This window comes from Dermacentor albipictus, chromosome 1 (genome assembly GCF_038994185.2).
Source record: "Dermacentor albipictus isolate Rhodes 1998 colony chromosome 1, USDA_Dalb.pri_finalv2, whole genome shotgun sequence".
Lineage (NCBI taxonomy): Eukaryota > Metazoa > Arthropoda > Arachnida > Ixodida > Ixodidae > Dermacentor > Dermacentor albipictus.
This window is the reverse complement of record NC_091821.1, coordinates 187,788,108-187,805,929: the sequence shown is the minus strand read 5'-3', so window position 1 is coordinate 187,805,929 and position 17,822 is coordinate 187,788,108. Positions and strand designations below refer to the sequence as shown.

General features: G+C 46.3%; 1 protein-coding gene across 3 annotated transcripts in view; it reads right to left on the bottom strand.

The window, feature by feature from the left end:
• dpa (disc proliferation abnormal) overlaps nt 1–17,822 on the bottom strand; it is a 133,978-nt gene that overhangs the window by 41,733 nt on the left and 74,423 nt on the right. For all 3 annotated transcript variants that reach the window (XM_070530649.1, XM_070530648.1, XM_070530650.1), the window contains exons 14-15: nt 12,821–12,912; nt 12,653–12,755 (exon numbers count right to left, since the gene is read on the bottom strand). In XM_070530649.1, the coding sequence (XP_070386750.1) occupies nt 12,653–12,755; nt 12,821–12,912 (195 nt within the window). The remainder of the gene's footprint in view (nt 1–12,652; nt 12,756–12,820; nt 12,913–17,822) is intronic.

Here is a 17,822-nt window from a genome sequence, read left to right as displayed (position 1 = left end):
GAGCCCGGCCTTTTCTCGGAAGCGTTGAGCACGGCCCGCATGGCCACGCAGATCTTGGGCGCACAAACGCGGAGACCAGCGGCGAAAAGCGAAACAAAAAGGAGAAGGGCAGGAGACTTTAGAGGAAGGAAGGCGAGTGTTTTCGTCACTATAGCAGCATCCAAATCAAGGTGTGCGCTGCGCGGAGTGCGATAGCGGCAACAGAGCACTCCCCCCCCCTGCATTTGGTGTGTTCATGTCATGACCTCGTCGTGTCGTAGTTGTCCTCTGTGCACGTGTGCTGTCGGGCTTTTGTCACCATGACGTCAGCGGCATCTTCAAGTAGTGTGAGAATGAGGCATGCCTTATTGCTGGAGACAAAGGAATGCATTATAAGGGACATAGAAAGTGGGCTGAAAAAGGCGGCGGTGGCGGCCAAATACGGCATTTCCGACACAACCATGTAGACCATATACAATAACAATGAGAAATTGTGGCAGCAACAGCAGCAAGATTCATCTTCCCTGTCACGGAAGAGAATACGAATATCGAAGTACGAAGACGTGGACGCAGCGCTCTTCAGATGGTTCCGTGAAGTTAGGGCTCAGAGCATACCAGTAAGTGGCCCCACGCTCCAACAAAAAGCCAGGTCTACTGGTGCTCTTTTAGGCCACGATGACTTCAACCCACTTAATGCATGATGCAGCGATTCAAGGATCGCCATGGCATCAGCTGCAAAGTGGTGTGCGGTGAAAGCGGTGATGTCAACGACGAGTCCATCAAAGTCTGGCTTCGCTTAAATTTGGAAACCATGCTGTCCACGTATACGGACAGAGATGTATACCATGCCGACGAAGCTGGCGTATTTTAGAACCTTCTGCCCAACCGCACTCTTGCGCTGAGAGGCGAAGCCTGCTCTGGCCGCAAGGCCTCAAAAGAGCGCATAACTGTGTTGTTCTGCGCTAATATGGATGGAAGCGACAAGTGCCGCCTGTTTGTCATTGGAAAATCAGCGAGGCCATGTTGCTTTAGAAAGCGAGAGTGCCTGCCAGTGACATACAAGTCCCACAAAAAGGCGTGGATGACACAAGACGTGTTCACAAGCTGGCTTTGCAACTTCGATGAAGACTTGGTGGCATAGAAGTGACGAGTCGTGCTCATTCTCGACAATTGCATAGCCCACAACAACAAGCCAAAGTTGACTGCAGACAAGTTAAAGTTTCTGCCTGCCAACACGTTTGCAAAATGTCAGCCGCTCGACCAGGGTGTCATCGCAACCGTAAAGGCACTTTACAAAAAACGCATCTGCAAAAGAGTTTTGGTCAGCATGCAGCAGCATCAGCCTCTTAAAGTGAATTTAAGGGGTTTTACTGCCACTTTATGGTGGCAGGTAAAAGTCACTACAATAAGCAAGTGCTTCAACAAAGCAGGCTTTGTGCGCAATGCAGAGGCTCTTGACGTTGATGAGCCGAGCAACAATACTGCCAATGAGACGGTCAACACCGACGACGTATGGTCCGGCCTCATTGAAAGCGAGTTTGTTTCTGCCACAGACAACTTCCAAGAATATGTCGATGCCGGTGAGTCGGAGCTTCCTGTCTGCGAGGAAGCAAGCACGGATGATGCGATTGTTGCAGCGGTGCGCAGTAGCGCAGAGCTTGCAACGGAAGACGAGTCGGACGATGAAGTCGAGCCGATGCCAGACCTAGATGTCTCACGCAAGGAAGCTTTGGAATACCTATACAATGTAAAGATGTACTGTGCAAAGAACAGTTTTGAGTGAGAAAGTGCTTCAGTGCTTAAGCCTTGCAGAGAACGAAATTGTTCGAAGCGCTGTTAAAAAAAATCTCCAGACGAAAATAACAGCGTCCTTCCGCTGATGCTGCACTTGTCGGAAGAACTTGGTTTCTGTGCTGTTTTGCGATTGTGTTGCATGTGTGTGTGAGTGAAATATGTAATAAATTGTGTTTGAAAGGTGGGTGGTCTGTTTGGCATAGGCAAAAGCCAAAAAAAGTGTGCTTTGGTTATAACGCGGTACCGCTTATCGCACGGATTTTTACAACTTCCGCAACTTATGTTATAAGCGGTCTACACGGTAAAAAGTGGATGGAGTAAAATTAATAAGGAACAATTTTCACCCAAATACTAGAGGTGCATTTATGTTCATTTTGACAAACATGACGAGAAAGCAAGGACAAGTTGGCATCGGGCGGTTACATAATTTGTGCACACTCCTAGTGACACTGCTCCGCCATATTTAAGAGGAAAAATGCCTGTTTAAACGGCATTTATGGACCATGTCAGGGTAAGGGCAATTATTATGTTCCCGAGAGCTTCCTGTCACGCATCTGATAGTAGAATTTATCTGCAAATTAAAAAATCATTTTAAATAGCCAATAAATCTCAGAAACAAAACCGAAATCTGGCCGAGCAGTCAAGCAAACCTCTTCGTGTGATGTAACTTTGGCTACACCAGTGCAGAGAAAGACAAAGATTACATGCTCAGCTGATTTGCGACAGCGCCGAACTATTGGCACAATACCTTTGGGTGAACCAAGTTTTTGGAGCTGTCAAACAGTGACAGCTGCAAGTCCAACGAATTCAATAGCTACAAATTGCTGTTCGCTTTCAACCCACCACCATGAGAGTCAGCGTCCAGCATAGCACGCTGCACTGCAACATGAAGACCAAAGGTAGCCCTCACCACTGATTTGATATGTACTGCTTGCAAATATTTTAGGTGTTTTACCCCTTGTCAAAAAAGTATTTTCCATACTCACTATAACACGTCTTGTAGCACTGCTTTCCCCATTTGTATGTCTATTTATAGAGTGCGCAGTTTCCCCTAAAGAGCAATGCTGACAGTCCAAGCAGCAATCGGTGCATGCATTCCTGTCGAAAGTACAGCGATCATTTATAATGTAACCGCTTATGCTGCAGGACCGGATAAACTGTCTAAACTATGTTCCGCAAATTCGTGAGTTCGGAACTGTCGACATGTGAGCGTTCGCTGTTCCTAACAGAATGCGCGCACACAAGCTTTTGCTATACACACTCACGATAGTTACCAGCTGATTAACCATGAACTCCGCTTCACGCGCACTACAGCCTGTGCGCCTCATATCGTGCCAGATCGCTTGGTATTCATCTATGGGTACAATGATATATCAAGGGCTAGATTTTTGTGACCTCATGCCACCCGAATCTTCTGCAAGCTAGGCCTAGCCAGCACCATCTCGTAGGGAGTCAGCGGCCAAAGTTGCACTTTGGTGCAGAATCAACAAAATGCTTCACAGTGGTTGTACGGCACTGTGAAGCACGCCAAAACGCCTACAATCGCCACCATTGTGACACATATTTTTCACCAGGCTCTCTCGTGCTACTTTGGTCCCCTTGCTGCCGAGTGGGGCTCTCCGAGAAACTCCTTCCGTGCTACAAAGGTCCTTACCGTGTTCTATGTCAAGTGACCAATGTCACTTACAAGATAATCCCCGAGACCTTCGTCATGCCACCCGGTTCTACATCACCTGAGGTCGTACACGTCGCTCGGCTTAAGCCGTGCTATGCCCTTACCGACGACTCCACCGTCTGAAGCACCGGAACGGTGCTTTTTCTGCCGGGGATCGTGTTACGGTGGAAAAGAGGACAAGGTCGTCGATGGTAAAGAGAATGAAGTGGCAACAGCCTCTCGGGATTCTCGGCTGCTGTTTATATATGCCTTGTAAATACATCTTGTAAATAGTTTTATACCCGTGACAATATGTATAAATACACCCACGTATGTAGGGACATTTTATTATGGAAGCACTGGCAAAGGTGAGTGACAGCCATCGAGAACAGCAATGTACTGATGTTGATAATGGGCCGTGTCACTGCTTCCTTTTTTTTTTTGTGCGGACTGTATGAGGTAAAAAATGGTTGATTTCAAATCTGTGTGGTCAAAACTGAACTATAATAGCAGTTTTCTTCATCCTAATGGCTAAAGCTTCAGGTCTGTCCATAGGTAGCAGACGCACGGATTCGGTGATTGTGATAGGCCTAACCACAGCTAAATGAGATTGACATCAGCTCAAACTGTGTGCGCAGCTGGCAAAAGCTGAAGTTCCTGCAGCCCGAAATGCAACCTCACTTGCCACCCATCGCTTGCCCACCTTTGTTGCGACAGTAACTTTGCATGCCAAACACTATTTATCGCTCACGATCGTCAATTCCGCAACTCTGTCGTCTGCTATTCATTGTGCCATTCAGCATGCTCTGAGTATACACCTTGATGGAACATGGTTTTAACGGCGCGTTTTGAGGACAGGACACAGAAAGAATGCACACACGACTGACGCATTCTTTCTGTGTCCTGGCCTCAAAACGCGCCGTTATAACCATGCTCCATTGAGCCAGTCACCAACTAGGCCATCTAAGTCTGTTAGTCGTGTATTGGCCTCAAGCTCCACCACTGGAAAAGCTGGCGCCACCGTCGGCGTGACGTGCTAGGAGGGATCACGTGGACATAGCGGCCGTGTCGGCTGCTTCGGGAGCGCCGAAGCGAGCTGAAAACGAGGTTAAATTCTCTCGTACGCTGCGGTCCTCATTAAGTGGCGAAATTTTCGCGCTTCGAGTGTATCCTTTACAACGCTTGACAGCACTACAATAGGTAGTGGCTGCCTTTGAAGGCGCGCAACATAGTAGGCTACTGCTCAGTGCCGCAGGGCCAAACGCACGTAACAGAGGCCGGTGTCAGCTTTATTCACACGTAGCCGCAGGACAAGAAGCTGCGTGAAGCTTGGCTCGCAAAACATAAAACCGACAAACAGTCATCGGCTACAACTCGGGTATGCAGCAAGCACAGACGCGAGGAAGATTTCTGCTACGGCGCCCGGTCTGCGATGTTCTGAAAACGTGCACTGAGACGCTCGCCCGACTAATGTGATGACGGTTTGGTCTATGAACTTGTCGATGCTATAGATACTGGCAAGTTGAGTGGAGTGGAAAGGCAGCGGTAAGAAGGACACTAAAAAAAGCCTGGCATATGGTCATGTTTGTGTTATGAATTAATGCATGCACTGGATTACAAAAAAAGAGCAGCGGGAAATTGCACGCTGAGAACACCGAAAAACATACAGTGCAACGCAACTCGAGAAATAATATTGAAAGGTCAAAGAATTTAGAAGAAAAAAAAGATTGAATCGTCGCGACGGCACATCACAGTCTCCGTAGGCGTCGAAGTCTCTACAATGAAGTTATCTTTGAACAGCTCTGATAGCACCCACGCAACAATGGTTGCTTGTATTCTGTCAAATGCTCATATTCTGCGGCCTAAAGCTCATGGCGCGGTGCGAAAACGCGCGCGCGGAGAAAGCGAAACAGTGCGCGGACAAGCATCCAGACCTGCCGGTCGCTGGGAATCTGCGCGATCGCTGCATTGAAGCTTCGTTCTATTACGCTCAATTAAGTTATACAAACACTATAAGAACATATTTCACATAGCTTCCTCTCAGCGTTTAACAACCTTTCAAGCAAGAAGCTGGTTCGGGAGACTCCACTGGGCGACCGCGCGCAGTGGCGTTCACGGTACGTATTCAGTAAAGAGATAGCGTCTGTAAACGATTGTGTGCTTTCAGTTTGCCCAAGGTTATTATTTAGACAGTAAAAAACTTCTCTCGTTTCGAAAGTACTTACAGAAATGTCCGGGAGAGCTCGCGCGTGCTGTTTTCAGTGAGCGCTGACAGCAAAACCTATGAGGAGCGCGCCACGTGATCCCTCATACTACGCCAGCGAGGCGCTTCCGCTAGATGGCGACTCCGTAACTCCTCGCCGCCAATACCACTCTTTACATCATAACACAATGTGGCCAGTAGCTGAGGAGGAGGCAAGGCAGGTGGTTCGAGGCACTTAATGAAATTCATTTGTAAAAATTCTGCGCAACTCTCAAGCCTATTTTGAAGAAATTATGCAAGTGAGTAGAGAAATGTCAGGATGTCTACCAAGTTAACATTTCCAAATTCCTTGAGTTTTCCAGGTTTACCCTGTGTGCCTTTGCAAACTCCCTGAGTGACACAGAACTTTGTTTTATGTCAAGAAGGCCGGACACCATGTCGCCCAATGCTTTCACTCTCTAGTAAGCATGTTAAAAAATAAAAAATGACTTAATCCAGTTCGAATAGTAAGTAGCGTTTATTTCATTTAAAAAGAAAACAGAAGCGAGGGATTAGTAAAGTGCACAGTGAATAAAATATCCTCGAAAAAAGTGGTAAAGCCCATTGCAAATCGAGTCAAACATTTTCAAATACGAATAAAAAGAGATGCATAAAACAGCAAATATTTTCGAATATGAGCTATTTCCATCAACTGCTAGAAAGCTCATTGGTATGAGGCTCAAACAATCTCACAAGTTAGATTCTGGCACAACACTGGAAAAGACAACCTCAACCGTCCTGGCATACTCTCAGCCTGCGCACAATGCCTCAGTGTTGCGTTTCACTGCTTTAAAAAGTTTATTTTGGTTTATATCAGGGACACCTGCATCCTGGCATCAGCCAACACTGATTTTTGGGCTCAAGCTCCTTTAAAGAACCGGCAGCACATTTCCTTTCCCGTTCATTCCTCAAAGCATAGGTCCTTTCTGTTCTCGTCCTCCTTCCGCCGCGCATTCACCACACGGACCATTTGAAGCATCCTCTTGGTCGGTTGTACAGTTAATGTCTGATTTTTCCGACTCCCTAGCGGCGGTCAGAAATTTTTCACGTTCAGCTTGGCGAGCAGGGTTTTGCAAATAAAAAAATGTGTTTGCATAGGAGACGAAAAGCTGGCTATAGCAAGCGCACGTGGGTGCGCAGCAAAGGCGTTCTTGCGTGTCAGCATCCCTACTGTTTACAACCTGAAAAAACTATTAACCACTGAAGACAGACATGTTTGTCACGGACAAGATACACATGGAAGCAACTGCTGCACATTTTGTAATTGCAAAGGCCTTTTGTTGCAGGCAACTTGCGTGTTCTGCCGCACTCAGAAAAAGCACATGCAAGGAGACGTGTTTAGGAAAAAAGAACGGCAAGCACAGAGACCAAAAAAAAAAAACCCGAAAAATCTCAAGAGGAAAGCAGTGAGGGCAGCAGCAGCAAGAATTGCATTTTTTTACAGTATCAAGAAGTTGAATGAGCAGTTGTCAGCTAAGGATTCCATGCAGTTGAATAAAGCACTTGAATTGCTGCCACAAATACAGCAGCTGGCTTTCGAGACATCTACGAGGCAAGTGCAAACCAAAGGGACCCAAGGGATGTGATATACACGGATGTAGGTGATGAACTGCCTGCTACTCCGCATTGCAAGTCCGAAAGCATATGGTTTACTTCACAGCATGAAACTTCTCGCACTTCTCACAAGCAGCCGGCTCAATTGGATAGTTTCAGGAGTACCTTACGTATACATGTATGGCCATAATTCAGTTGCCCTTGAAACAATTCGCATCTTCTTCAAGGACAAGCCAGCTGTGCAGAGGTTTGGGACACTCATACTCGATGAAATTAAACTAAAAGAGTAAGTCGACTGTAACAGCTCAACTTATAAGTTTGATGGATTTGTTCTTTTCGACTCCAGAAGGACAAAGCAGTGATATCTGCGAACCATGCATTAGTTATTATGTTCATCCCACTGTTCCACATGCGGGTGAAGCCAGTGGCAAGTTTTGCCACAAGAGGTTCGGCTCCTGGTTTTGTGCTTGCTAAGCTGGTTCTAGAATGTGTTTTGCAGCTTGAACATCACAGTGCATAAATTGTTGCTGCGGTCAGTGAAGACGCTGGGAACAATAGCTCAATGTGGAGTTTCAGGCAAGCTGGCCAGTCCAGTTAACAAAATTAGGCACCCTACCCTTGAAGATGGATGTTTCCTTCAATTCCTCTGTGATGTACCGCATATCATCAAGTGGATGAGGAGTCATGTTTTGTCAGATACATATGCGAAGGTAATAGTCACAAAATCTTTGAAACATTTCGAACGGCATAAATGTACTGTGCATTTTTCATATCTTGTTGAATCTGTTTTCAGGCGGGCCCCGACTGCATCAATTACAAGCATTATCAGCAACCTTATGAAACTGAGAAACAGGTGCAGTTGAAAGTTGTCCCTAAGCTCACAGCCTCCAAATGTCAACTCGGGAAAATTGGAGAAACTGAAATGTGCGACTTGCAACCACGAGTATGCTCCTTTTGCCTCTCAGCATTTCTTCGCATGCCTTATACCCCTGACATACGGGCAAAAGTAAAGTCCTTTCCAGTAAACCCCTTTTGCTACTCTGAAGGACCCTTTGCAGAAAGGAGTTGCGCCGATGACACACGGCACCACACTGAACTTCTTTAGGTAGTTCCTCAGATGAACGCCGCAAGAAAAATAGCGCTGGCTGTTAAAGCCACAAGAAAGAAAACATTCTTAAAAAGCTGCGTATTTAATTACACTTAGCTACTGTAGAACCTAAAAATATATTTTTTTTATTGTTGATGGCCAATAATGCTTATAGTCGTTTATTTTATTTGCGTTTTTGCATTGTTAGCAGCCATTTAACTTGGTCCAGCAACTAAGAGCAGCCGGTGTTTTGCTGTGCGTGCTGTTTATTCTGGTGATGCCCACGTTTCTGTCGTCCTTTTTCACGTCTTTGTCGTCCCTTCCTTTGTGCGCGCAGGCGTAACGCGTCTTATTCAATATGTTATTCCAACAACTGTGGTTTCTTCTGGGTATTTCCTGCGGGCGCAGGAAATATTGGGTATTGGGTATATATTGGGTATATTGGGTCTATATTGGGTATATGGGTATTTCCTGCGGGCGCAGCAAACGACGACGACACTGCCAGAATTCAACATGGCGGCACTAGCAACGTTATGCAAGCGTTTGAGAGTATAGCTAGAGGAAATCTTCACTATTCGACAAATTGTATTACCGCTAGCAATTGAAACACTTTCGCAAGGTAAAAAAAAAAAAAAAAAAAAAAAACCTATGGGCACCGTAGTTGTGTGGCAGGTTTCCTTCTATTGACGAGTTGTGCACGCTGTGTGCGAGAGTAACTCCTTTTCCGCTCGAAAAGTAGTTGCGCGATCTCCTTTCCCGAAAAGGAACTTTGCCGTAAAGGAGATACTTCTTTGTCGTGTGTCACTGCACTTGAGCGCCTTTCCGGTAGATGTCCCCTTACCTAAAGGACTTTAGAGTGCCCGTGTGTCAGGGGTATTAATCCTGAAGTACAGGAGAACCTCCCTTGATATTTACTCATCAGATGCCTTAAGACAATTTCTTGTCGTGAATTTTATTTCGGCTATTCAGTAGGAGTGTTGCCATTGGACTGAAGTTCTACAGAGAGCGAGAGCCAGGGTTGGAAGGGACTGAGGGCACAGAGAAGTTTACGCTGCTGATGAACGAGTTGTTCAATGCTCTGAATGCTAAGTGTCCCATTCAAGGCATTCGCAGAAACTCTCCGAAGATAAAAGTAAGTTTTCTTATGGTTATTGTAGCTGAAATCGTTAAACAGTACTGGAAGGCTATCAAGCTATCTTGTACTCTTTTGTGTTCCTTTTCCCTACATTTCTCAAGATACACAAAAAGGCATCTCATTCGAACACATTGCCATTACTTTAAATAGGTGCCCCACAATGCTTTAGTACTCTCTTTGTAGGTCATTAGAGACTTCCTTGACCTTCTAGACATGGCAGAAACAGTATTCGAGAAAATACAAAACTGTTCGCATCACAGCAAACAACTGAGTCACTTCGTGTGACCCTTATGTCTATTTTGGATATCATCACTCTGCTGCATCATAAGGAAATTGTGTACGTGCTCACAGCAAAGCTGAATCAAGACCCTCTGGAAGTGAGTGACAGCAGCAATTTTTTTTTTTTGTGCATATAAGACTCTTTGCAACAAATCTTAAAACTCTGTACTCTTATTTACAGAGTTTCTTTGGAGTCACGAGAAGCTTTGGTGGCAATGAAGATCACCCCACAATGGCACATTTTAGTCAGATCTTCAGGCTTCTTGAGCCTCTTCACACCACAAAAGATGGCAACAAAAGGGAACTGTACCAGTGATGCAGACCCTGTACTCATTTCTTTTGAGGAGAGCCTCAACGCAGGCCAGTTGGCAGCTCATGCCCAGAAGCAGGCTCAGCAAGAAAGGCTGGCTGGTATTCTTCATAACATTCAACTACGGGAGCATGAGCCCGATGATGAATTCCAGCACAACTACAAGTGGCCCACCGCAAAAGATGCAGTCTTATATTATCTTGCAGGGTACGTTGTAAATAAAGCAAGGAAATTCTCCAGCTGCACTGACTGTCTCAGTACTCTTGTGGGCACCTGCTAGGTTCTACCAGCAGCAATCCTGACCAAAATGCGGTCATATGTACCTGGTGCCCTGCAACAACCGTCAAGTGCCCTGACCTGCATGCTTGCGGAATTTGAGCATATCATTGAAGAAAAGACGCGATCTAAGGAGGTGTTTGAGGACCTATTTCGGTCCAATGTCGAAGAACTTGGCCAGGACACTCTTGTGCAAGTTGGATACTGTGTGAATTTTGAGGAGTTTACTGCCCGTATGATCAAATTTTATTTGCTGACACGACTGCATTTTTATGCACAGTTCCTTCAGAGAGAACGTGCCTTGAATGTGCAAGTGAAGTCTGCGCGCAAGAGAGCTAAAGCTCATGTAGGTGTAAATATTGCACCTGTGGGTGTGTTGGTCTGATGAAAGTAGCTTTATTTTTTCTTTCATCCCGAAATAAAGTGCTAAAAGTATGTAGGTGCTTCATATTTATTCTTGCTCTTTTGAAAGAAGTTCACTGATTGGCGTGCTGACTGTTACTTCACGGCTTCGTCCGCGATTAAGAATAGTAAGTTTGAAAATAATAATTAGCAATTTTCTGCAAAGTACAGTTAACTGTGCCTGACGAACGTGTAGTGCATTTTCAAGCCCATTACTCCTAAGATGGCGCTCTTTGGCCATAACTGGCCCTTGCACCAATAAAAACCACACATTCATTCACTCCTAAGATACCATGGCATATTATACTCATACTGAGAATAAAGTAAACAAACGAAATTTGAAAACCACCTTTGGCATCTCAGTGACCAAGGATGAAATGTTATGAAAATCTTGACCATGCTGCTAAGCTAAACATGCGAGAACCAGCAACAGCTGGATTAGTAGAGCGCAGCAGGCGGCCAGTGTGCAGTGGCCATTGACGAGACTCCAACCGCAGACTCTGGGGTACCACAGCAGCATTTTCAGAAATAAGTAACGTTCTGCAAACAATCTGCTAAATACGAGGCTATACAAGCATTTAAAAACGGCATCGGTGGTTGCATTTGTAAATTGCTAAATGTAGGAATCGGCACTGCTAACTCAGAGCTGCACCCACGTAGAGCCACCTGCAGTGCTCCCGCCATCTGGCGACCAGGCAAGGAATGGAGGCACCTGCAATACACGGTGCCTGCAGAGAGTTCAACAAGTGAACCTAGTCTAGTAACGTTGGTGCGCACATTATAATTAAGGAATACATAGTGGGCCCCATGACAATCACTCCTTCCCACACTTGTTAAGGTTCTCCGCAATAGAGTGTTTTAGTTGAGTGTCGTTACGGTATGCTCCGCTCCGAGCTGCCCTGCTAAGCCACAGCGAAGCGGCGGGCGATTTTCACGTTTTAGTTATACGTTTAGCGTAGCGGAGCGGACCTTTCGTAGTTGCAGCGCCCCCTGGCCAAATTCAGGGTAATGAAAGAAAATAAATACACTTATTGATCACCCTTATACAGTAAAACGTATATATCTATATATATAACTTATTTCTCCATGAAGTATCTAGACGTGCGCTTGTAATGCGTTACCGGTCCATTTTATCCAATGGAAAATAAACCGCCGTCTTGGGGAACGCCACGTGATAGCCAGCGCGCTTGCTTTTTGCATCCAATCCAATCCTTCCCGACGCCAACGCTAGCCAAAGCGCTGTGCGGCACGCTCGGCTCAGGCAGCTTTTAAGCGGACCATGTTCCTTGCTGCGCTAGCTCGTTTACGGCTAAGCGGACGGTGCATGCGCATTCGCGCTTCCACTCTGCTTAGCGGAGTGCAAACACGCTCAAATAAAACACTAATACTTCGCATGTGCTTCACCCCGTAACACTACTGTATTGAGGCGAAGCTTACTTTCGGAAACCAGCATTGTGCAAAGCATCATACTTTTCGAGCTTCGAAGCCATTGGCGAGGACTATAAAGGCCGAGTCGGCACCATTGCTAACAGAGGCAAATTGCTAACAGTAGAGAACATCGAAGTAGCTAGCCTAGCGTTGCTGTGGTGGTGGCTACGGTTGCCAGTGGATCTGCATGCGAGAGCACCGTTTCAAGGCAGTGAGATAATCAAAATGGCGGCAGTGGTGGCTTTGACCAATGCCGTGTCGGACCTGCGGTCACAGCAAAGGGTCCGGAAAATCGGACGGCGAAGAATTCTTGCGTCCGAAATTTCATACGTCCTTATACATTGACTTTATAGGGTAAGTAGTGGTGTTGCGAAGCTGTACGAATTATCAGGCATGCCCCAAAAATCAGGCGTCTGGAAAATTTTAAGCATTAACTAGCCTGCAAGTAATGTCTCCACCTACTTCCCTTTCAGTAGTCCCAAAGTCAGTGCATATATGCAAGTAAAGCATACCTAAACTTTCCTCGTCCTGTATCAGCAAAGTCCTTCCGAGTGCCACCAAACAGCTGTAGCAGGATTCCTTTCTTAATGTCTTCATTCTCATATATGCTCGGTGCTGCATCAGACAGACATATGATGTGTGTTAAATGCATCAACAAAAGTACATCAAAATGCTCTTACCTAAAGCTCTTGCGAGGCGCTCATAAATATCAGGAAGTCGGGACAAACGCTTCAGCTGCTCAATTCTTTCAGGAGTAAAGTGGCAGTCCTTGCTGTAAAAATATACATCCCAAATGTTTACATTTACGTATGAAAATGTGATAGGAACCATGGTATGAGGACTTAAATACTATTATGGCTGCTGTACTTTTCTGCTAGCATTCAAGTATTACGGTCCCAAAACACTCCACACATTACACTTGGCTATTCACAAGTACCATTATACAGCAGTACTCCATCCCTTTGAAGGGCATCACACCACCTAATTTCTATGTTGTGCATGAACACCGATATCCCACAGCACTACATTCAACAACTGTTATTTCTGATGAAGTTATGTGTAATGCAGATGAAACCAGAGCAAATTTTCCTATAGTAGAGAAGACAGTGGTACTCGGAGAGCTAACTTATTTTTCTTTGCTGCTGAGCATATGCAGAATGAATACCTAATCAAGATGGAACAAATTACAAGAAAAGTTACTAGAACACTGACAAAAGGCAGCAAGAAATGAAGATTAAATAAATAGCACAACTACAACTGCTTACTAAACATAACAAAAAATGTGGCTTATAACACAGACAGGAGAATGTATAAGTGTATGATAACTACGGATTGAATTTTTCAAATTTCTTCAAATTGGCAACATTTCAGCAGGCATTTATTGGCACGAATATTTTATGTAACATTGTCTTTATTGGCTCATGCATTTTATACCTTTTGGGCACTTCCCACTATATTGTATGAATGTTAGCATACAACAATAACAACAATCTTTATTCACAACATTCAGCACAAAACATAATGCAGTCCCTTGAAGTGCAACTCATGTGCACTGGTGGGCAGACTATAAACACAAGTACAAGTTTCAGTATACATTTGATTCGCACCTTATGTATAAAATCCAGTCTCCCCACATTTTGTCTTCAGTATGCTAAAGGCTTTTGCATGTAACATATATGAAACAAAATTTCAACACACGCTTTCATGCGAATTAAATTAGTCTTTTTAAAATTAAGTTACAGGCCTTCATATCAGCATCTGCAAGGTTTCGGCTTAATGTGCCCTGTACACAACATTATTTCCTTTTGCCACATGTACAACTGTACAGACCAAGGTTACACGTAAGAAATACAGCGGCCAAGGAAAACTATTTTAAAGTGTGCAGCCATATTTCCATTTATGTGGTGTGTACGTCCAAAACTGGTTATTTAACAGGCAGACGTAAATATGAATACTTCCAGGCAAAGCAACCAGCTACACTCACACAAACCAGCAGATATGCTGTATTTATTCATGTAAAATCCACACTCCCTACTTTTGAGGTCAAACATTTGAAAAAGTTTCGCAGAAATTGTATTTTGAATGCATGGTGCTTGGTATCTGTTGATGCAGTCTGTTTAGCACAGGAGCCGAGGGACGAGGCAGACTACTTGCAAGTGGAAACCAAAAAACAAAATCTTTCTTCTCTCTCCCCAAAGCCCCTTATATACACGATACTTTCTGTGGATTGTAGTGCCACCTTATGGCCACTTGCTACAAGGCACACCGGCAACAACCTCTACATAGCTGCTTTTCACATTTTATGGTGCAGGTCCCTACAAGTCCAACCGTAACGGTGGTCTTACTACACGACCGCCGCGAGTCTGTGTCGCCGTTTCCTGCAGCGTTCCTTCTGGCTGTGTTGGATCTTCTCGAGGTGCAGGTCACATGATCTCGGGAGGGACAGGCGGAGAAGTTGCCAGTTGAGTTAGAGTTGCTTCCAATGAATGAAGTAACAGGAGTAGACAATTATGCTGAAGGACGCCTCTGGGGGGTTTGAACAAGGTAGGACCATGGACATTGAGCCTGTGAGAGTACTTCACCACTATAGCATGTGTTGGTAACCCATACATAGTCTCCAGGACTCGGAGGGGCCAGCTGGCTTGAAGAACGACGGCGCTTGTAGTTCATCACTTGCCATGCTCTGTCCCAGGAGTCCTTTTCTCTGAAACTCATGTGGCATGGCAACAAAGGAACCAGTTGTTCCGGTAGTCTCAGGAGATGGGTTTGCAATTTCCTTCCCACCAAGGCTTAGCCAGGGAAATGCCGTTGGGACCGAGCGTGTCACGGTATAACAGCAATGCGAGGTAGGGATCATGGCCTTCGAAGAGCAAGTCTTTCACGTGCGCACCATGTGCTGTGCCTCTCCATTGCTCTGTAGGTATCTCGGACTGCTGGTTTCGCGACGGAAGCCGTATGACCATGCAAACTCTGCGAACTCGTTGGACACAAAATGCGGTCTGTTGCTCCTTCGGACAATGTCTGGTATGGCAAAACAAGCAATGCAGCTCTTGATTTCCGAGATGACTGCTGGTGCCATGGTGGACCCACAGAGACTACTTCGGGAAACCTGGAATAATAATCAACAACCGGGACCTAATTACGCCCTCTAAGTTGAAACAGATCAAAGCCAAGGTGCTGCCATGGCGTGTTGGGTGTAATTGTTGGCAACATAGGCTCAGAACGCTGAACTCGAGTCTCGGCGCATATAGCAGATTGGGTCAACATATGCTCAACATGCATGTTACAGTTAGGCCACCAAACAGACTCCCTGACCCGTGCTAGGCAGCGGTGAACTCCCTGATGCCCTTCATGCAAGAGGGCAAAAATGTCCTGGCACAAGGCTGAACGAATGACAAGTCGGCAGTCCAGCAGGAGGATGCCGTCGTATATGCTAAATATGTGCAACTCCTTCCAAAATGGAGTGATTTGCAGAGGCACCTTGTTTTTGTCTGACCATCCTTTCATGCAGTACGTCATGACCGCAGAGCAGACTCCATCTTGGGCATGGTGTATGCAGACATCTTCTAGTCGTCTTGCTACAAGAAACGGTAATTCCTTGAACACTTCATCGACAAACAACTCCACAGCGTCTACCTTGCGAGTAGCTGGCAAATCAGAGGGCGCTCGTGACAAAGTGCCTCAAGCACATATTTCACCACATACTGATAATGAATCAGTTTTATATGCATTCATTGTATGCAGGGCGGCACGAGTTGTAGGGCCTTGTTACCCAAAAGGGTGACCAGGGGCCGAATCTTATAACGGTTCGTTTGGGGAACCGTTCGTTTGGCCTCACCTGATTGGCCAAAATTTTGGTTACGTCACAGGTCGTCAGAGGCAGCAGGGCGGTATCGCAATCTACGAATACGCCTTGCATCTGTCAATCATTAAAGCGAACCGGTCGTAGGAACCAGCGAAGGGGTAGTTCACTTTGGGTTACATTGCTGTGGCTTGGCTGTTGGCTTGCGACCCTGGCTTCGCCCCGGTCACGCGGCCCCGGAGACACGCGGGCGTTGCGCGCGCATGCGGTGGTTGCTTCGGAGGCTATTGCTTGCCTTCGTCGCCTGCTCGGCTTTGCTCTTTCGGTGTCGCCCACGGCTGGAAATGTGATACGCTTTCGAAGAAGTGATGGATAATGAGTTGCACCGCCCTTGCCGGCTTTCTAAGTAGACCTTTTGCAGGCTACGCTATCAAATGGAGGAGACTTGGGTGCAAGTGTACCAGTGGTTATTCCACGCAGAGGAAGTAATATTGCGCGCTGCAGCTCATCGCCACCGGCCTGCAGTCATCGGAATGCAAGAATTCATTGGAATGGCCTAGATCTCTGCTGCCGACACTGCCCACAAAGTGGCTCTCGCAACTACTGTGTTGGCCTGTAGAAGGGCTGGGTAATCTTTCCCGTGACCTCCGCTTCAAAGCCAATGCCAAGGAGATATTTGCATGGTGAGATCGAATTCCCAGTGCTATTTGCCAGCATGAATAGCTCGCAGATTGCCGTTCAGCAATCAGAAGGGTTCAACCTAGGCTGGTTCAGCGGTTCCTTCATTCGGCTGATAAAACTATACAGTCAGGATGGGAAGATATTGTGGGGATCTCTTATTTGGCTGCCCTCTTTTTTCTAGTTTAGGAGTGCTGCACTTTGTTCCTCAATTTCACAGCACAGCGCGCACCGTCAGCACCACGCTCTTTGATTTTACTTCGCGCAGGCAATGCAGGGCCCGCATATCATGATGTTCGATTTCAAGTTCCATTGCTTCTATCACATGACGCACCGTTGTGCAGATCGCAGGGATAGCGACAGCGTGGCGGCAAGCAAGTCATGCCCGAGACGATGATGAAGGGCGAAAAAAGAAGGAAAATTGACATAGTCGGCTAGTAAAGGTGTTCCTAGGAACCAGTTCACGGTTTTGTCGCGCTCGCCACTTAAAGGGGTGGAGACATCAAAATTTTCGTTCATGTGTTTGATTCAAACGTTGTGTCATGCTTCAGGGAGCACGATACACACAGCGGGATTCATATATATCCGATAAACAATTTAATAATAGCATTATTAAACCGAGCGATTTCGGTTTTGGTTTCTGGGCTCCGGGGGATGCTATGACGTCACAGAGGAGGAAACGCAACATGGCTTGGTCACGTGGGCCACAAAAAATAGTGACGTAAACTATGCTGCGTCGTCTGCTCGCGCATCCGCGTGCTCTGCCAGCAGAGGTCAACTGGTGATTCGAAGTGCATGTCACGATTATTATAATTATTGCGAAGAGCGACAACAACGGTAAGAAAATATTGCGGCTTGTGAGAGTCGGTGATTCATTCCGAAGCGCCGTAAGCTTTAACTTCGAAGTGAACCGGAAAAGGCCTAGCCACGATATCGGCGGCGCCGAACGATCGGAGGCGGTGAAGCTGCCGTCGGTGTGCAGAGTGACCACTCCTCAGACGCTGATTGGCCGCTTCGCCGTACGGCTGCCGCACAAATGGGTCCCGGGCCCGTGCTCTCTACGGCTAGGAAATCTCGCCGTTCGCGAGCAAAACCGCTGTCGCACGGGGGCCCGTGAACGGCAAACGGCGTGCGGCGAGTTTCCGTGCCGGTAACGTGGACAGGCCTTCACATTGAGAAAGGCCAAGCGAAGGAGAGACCGC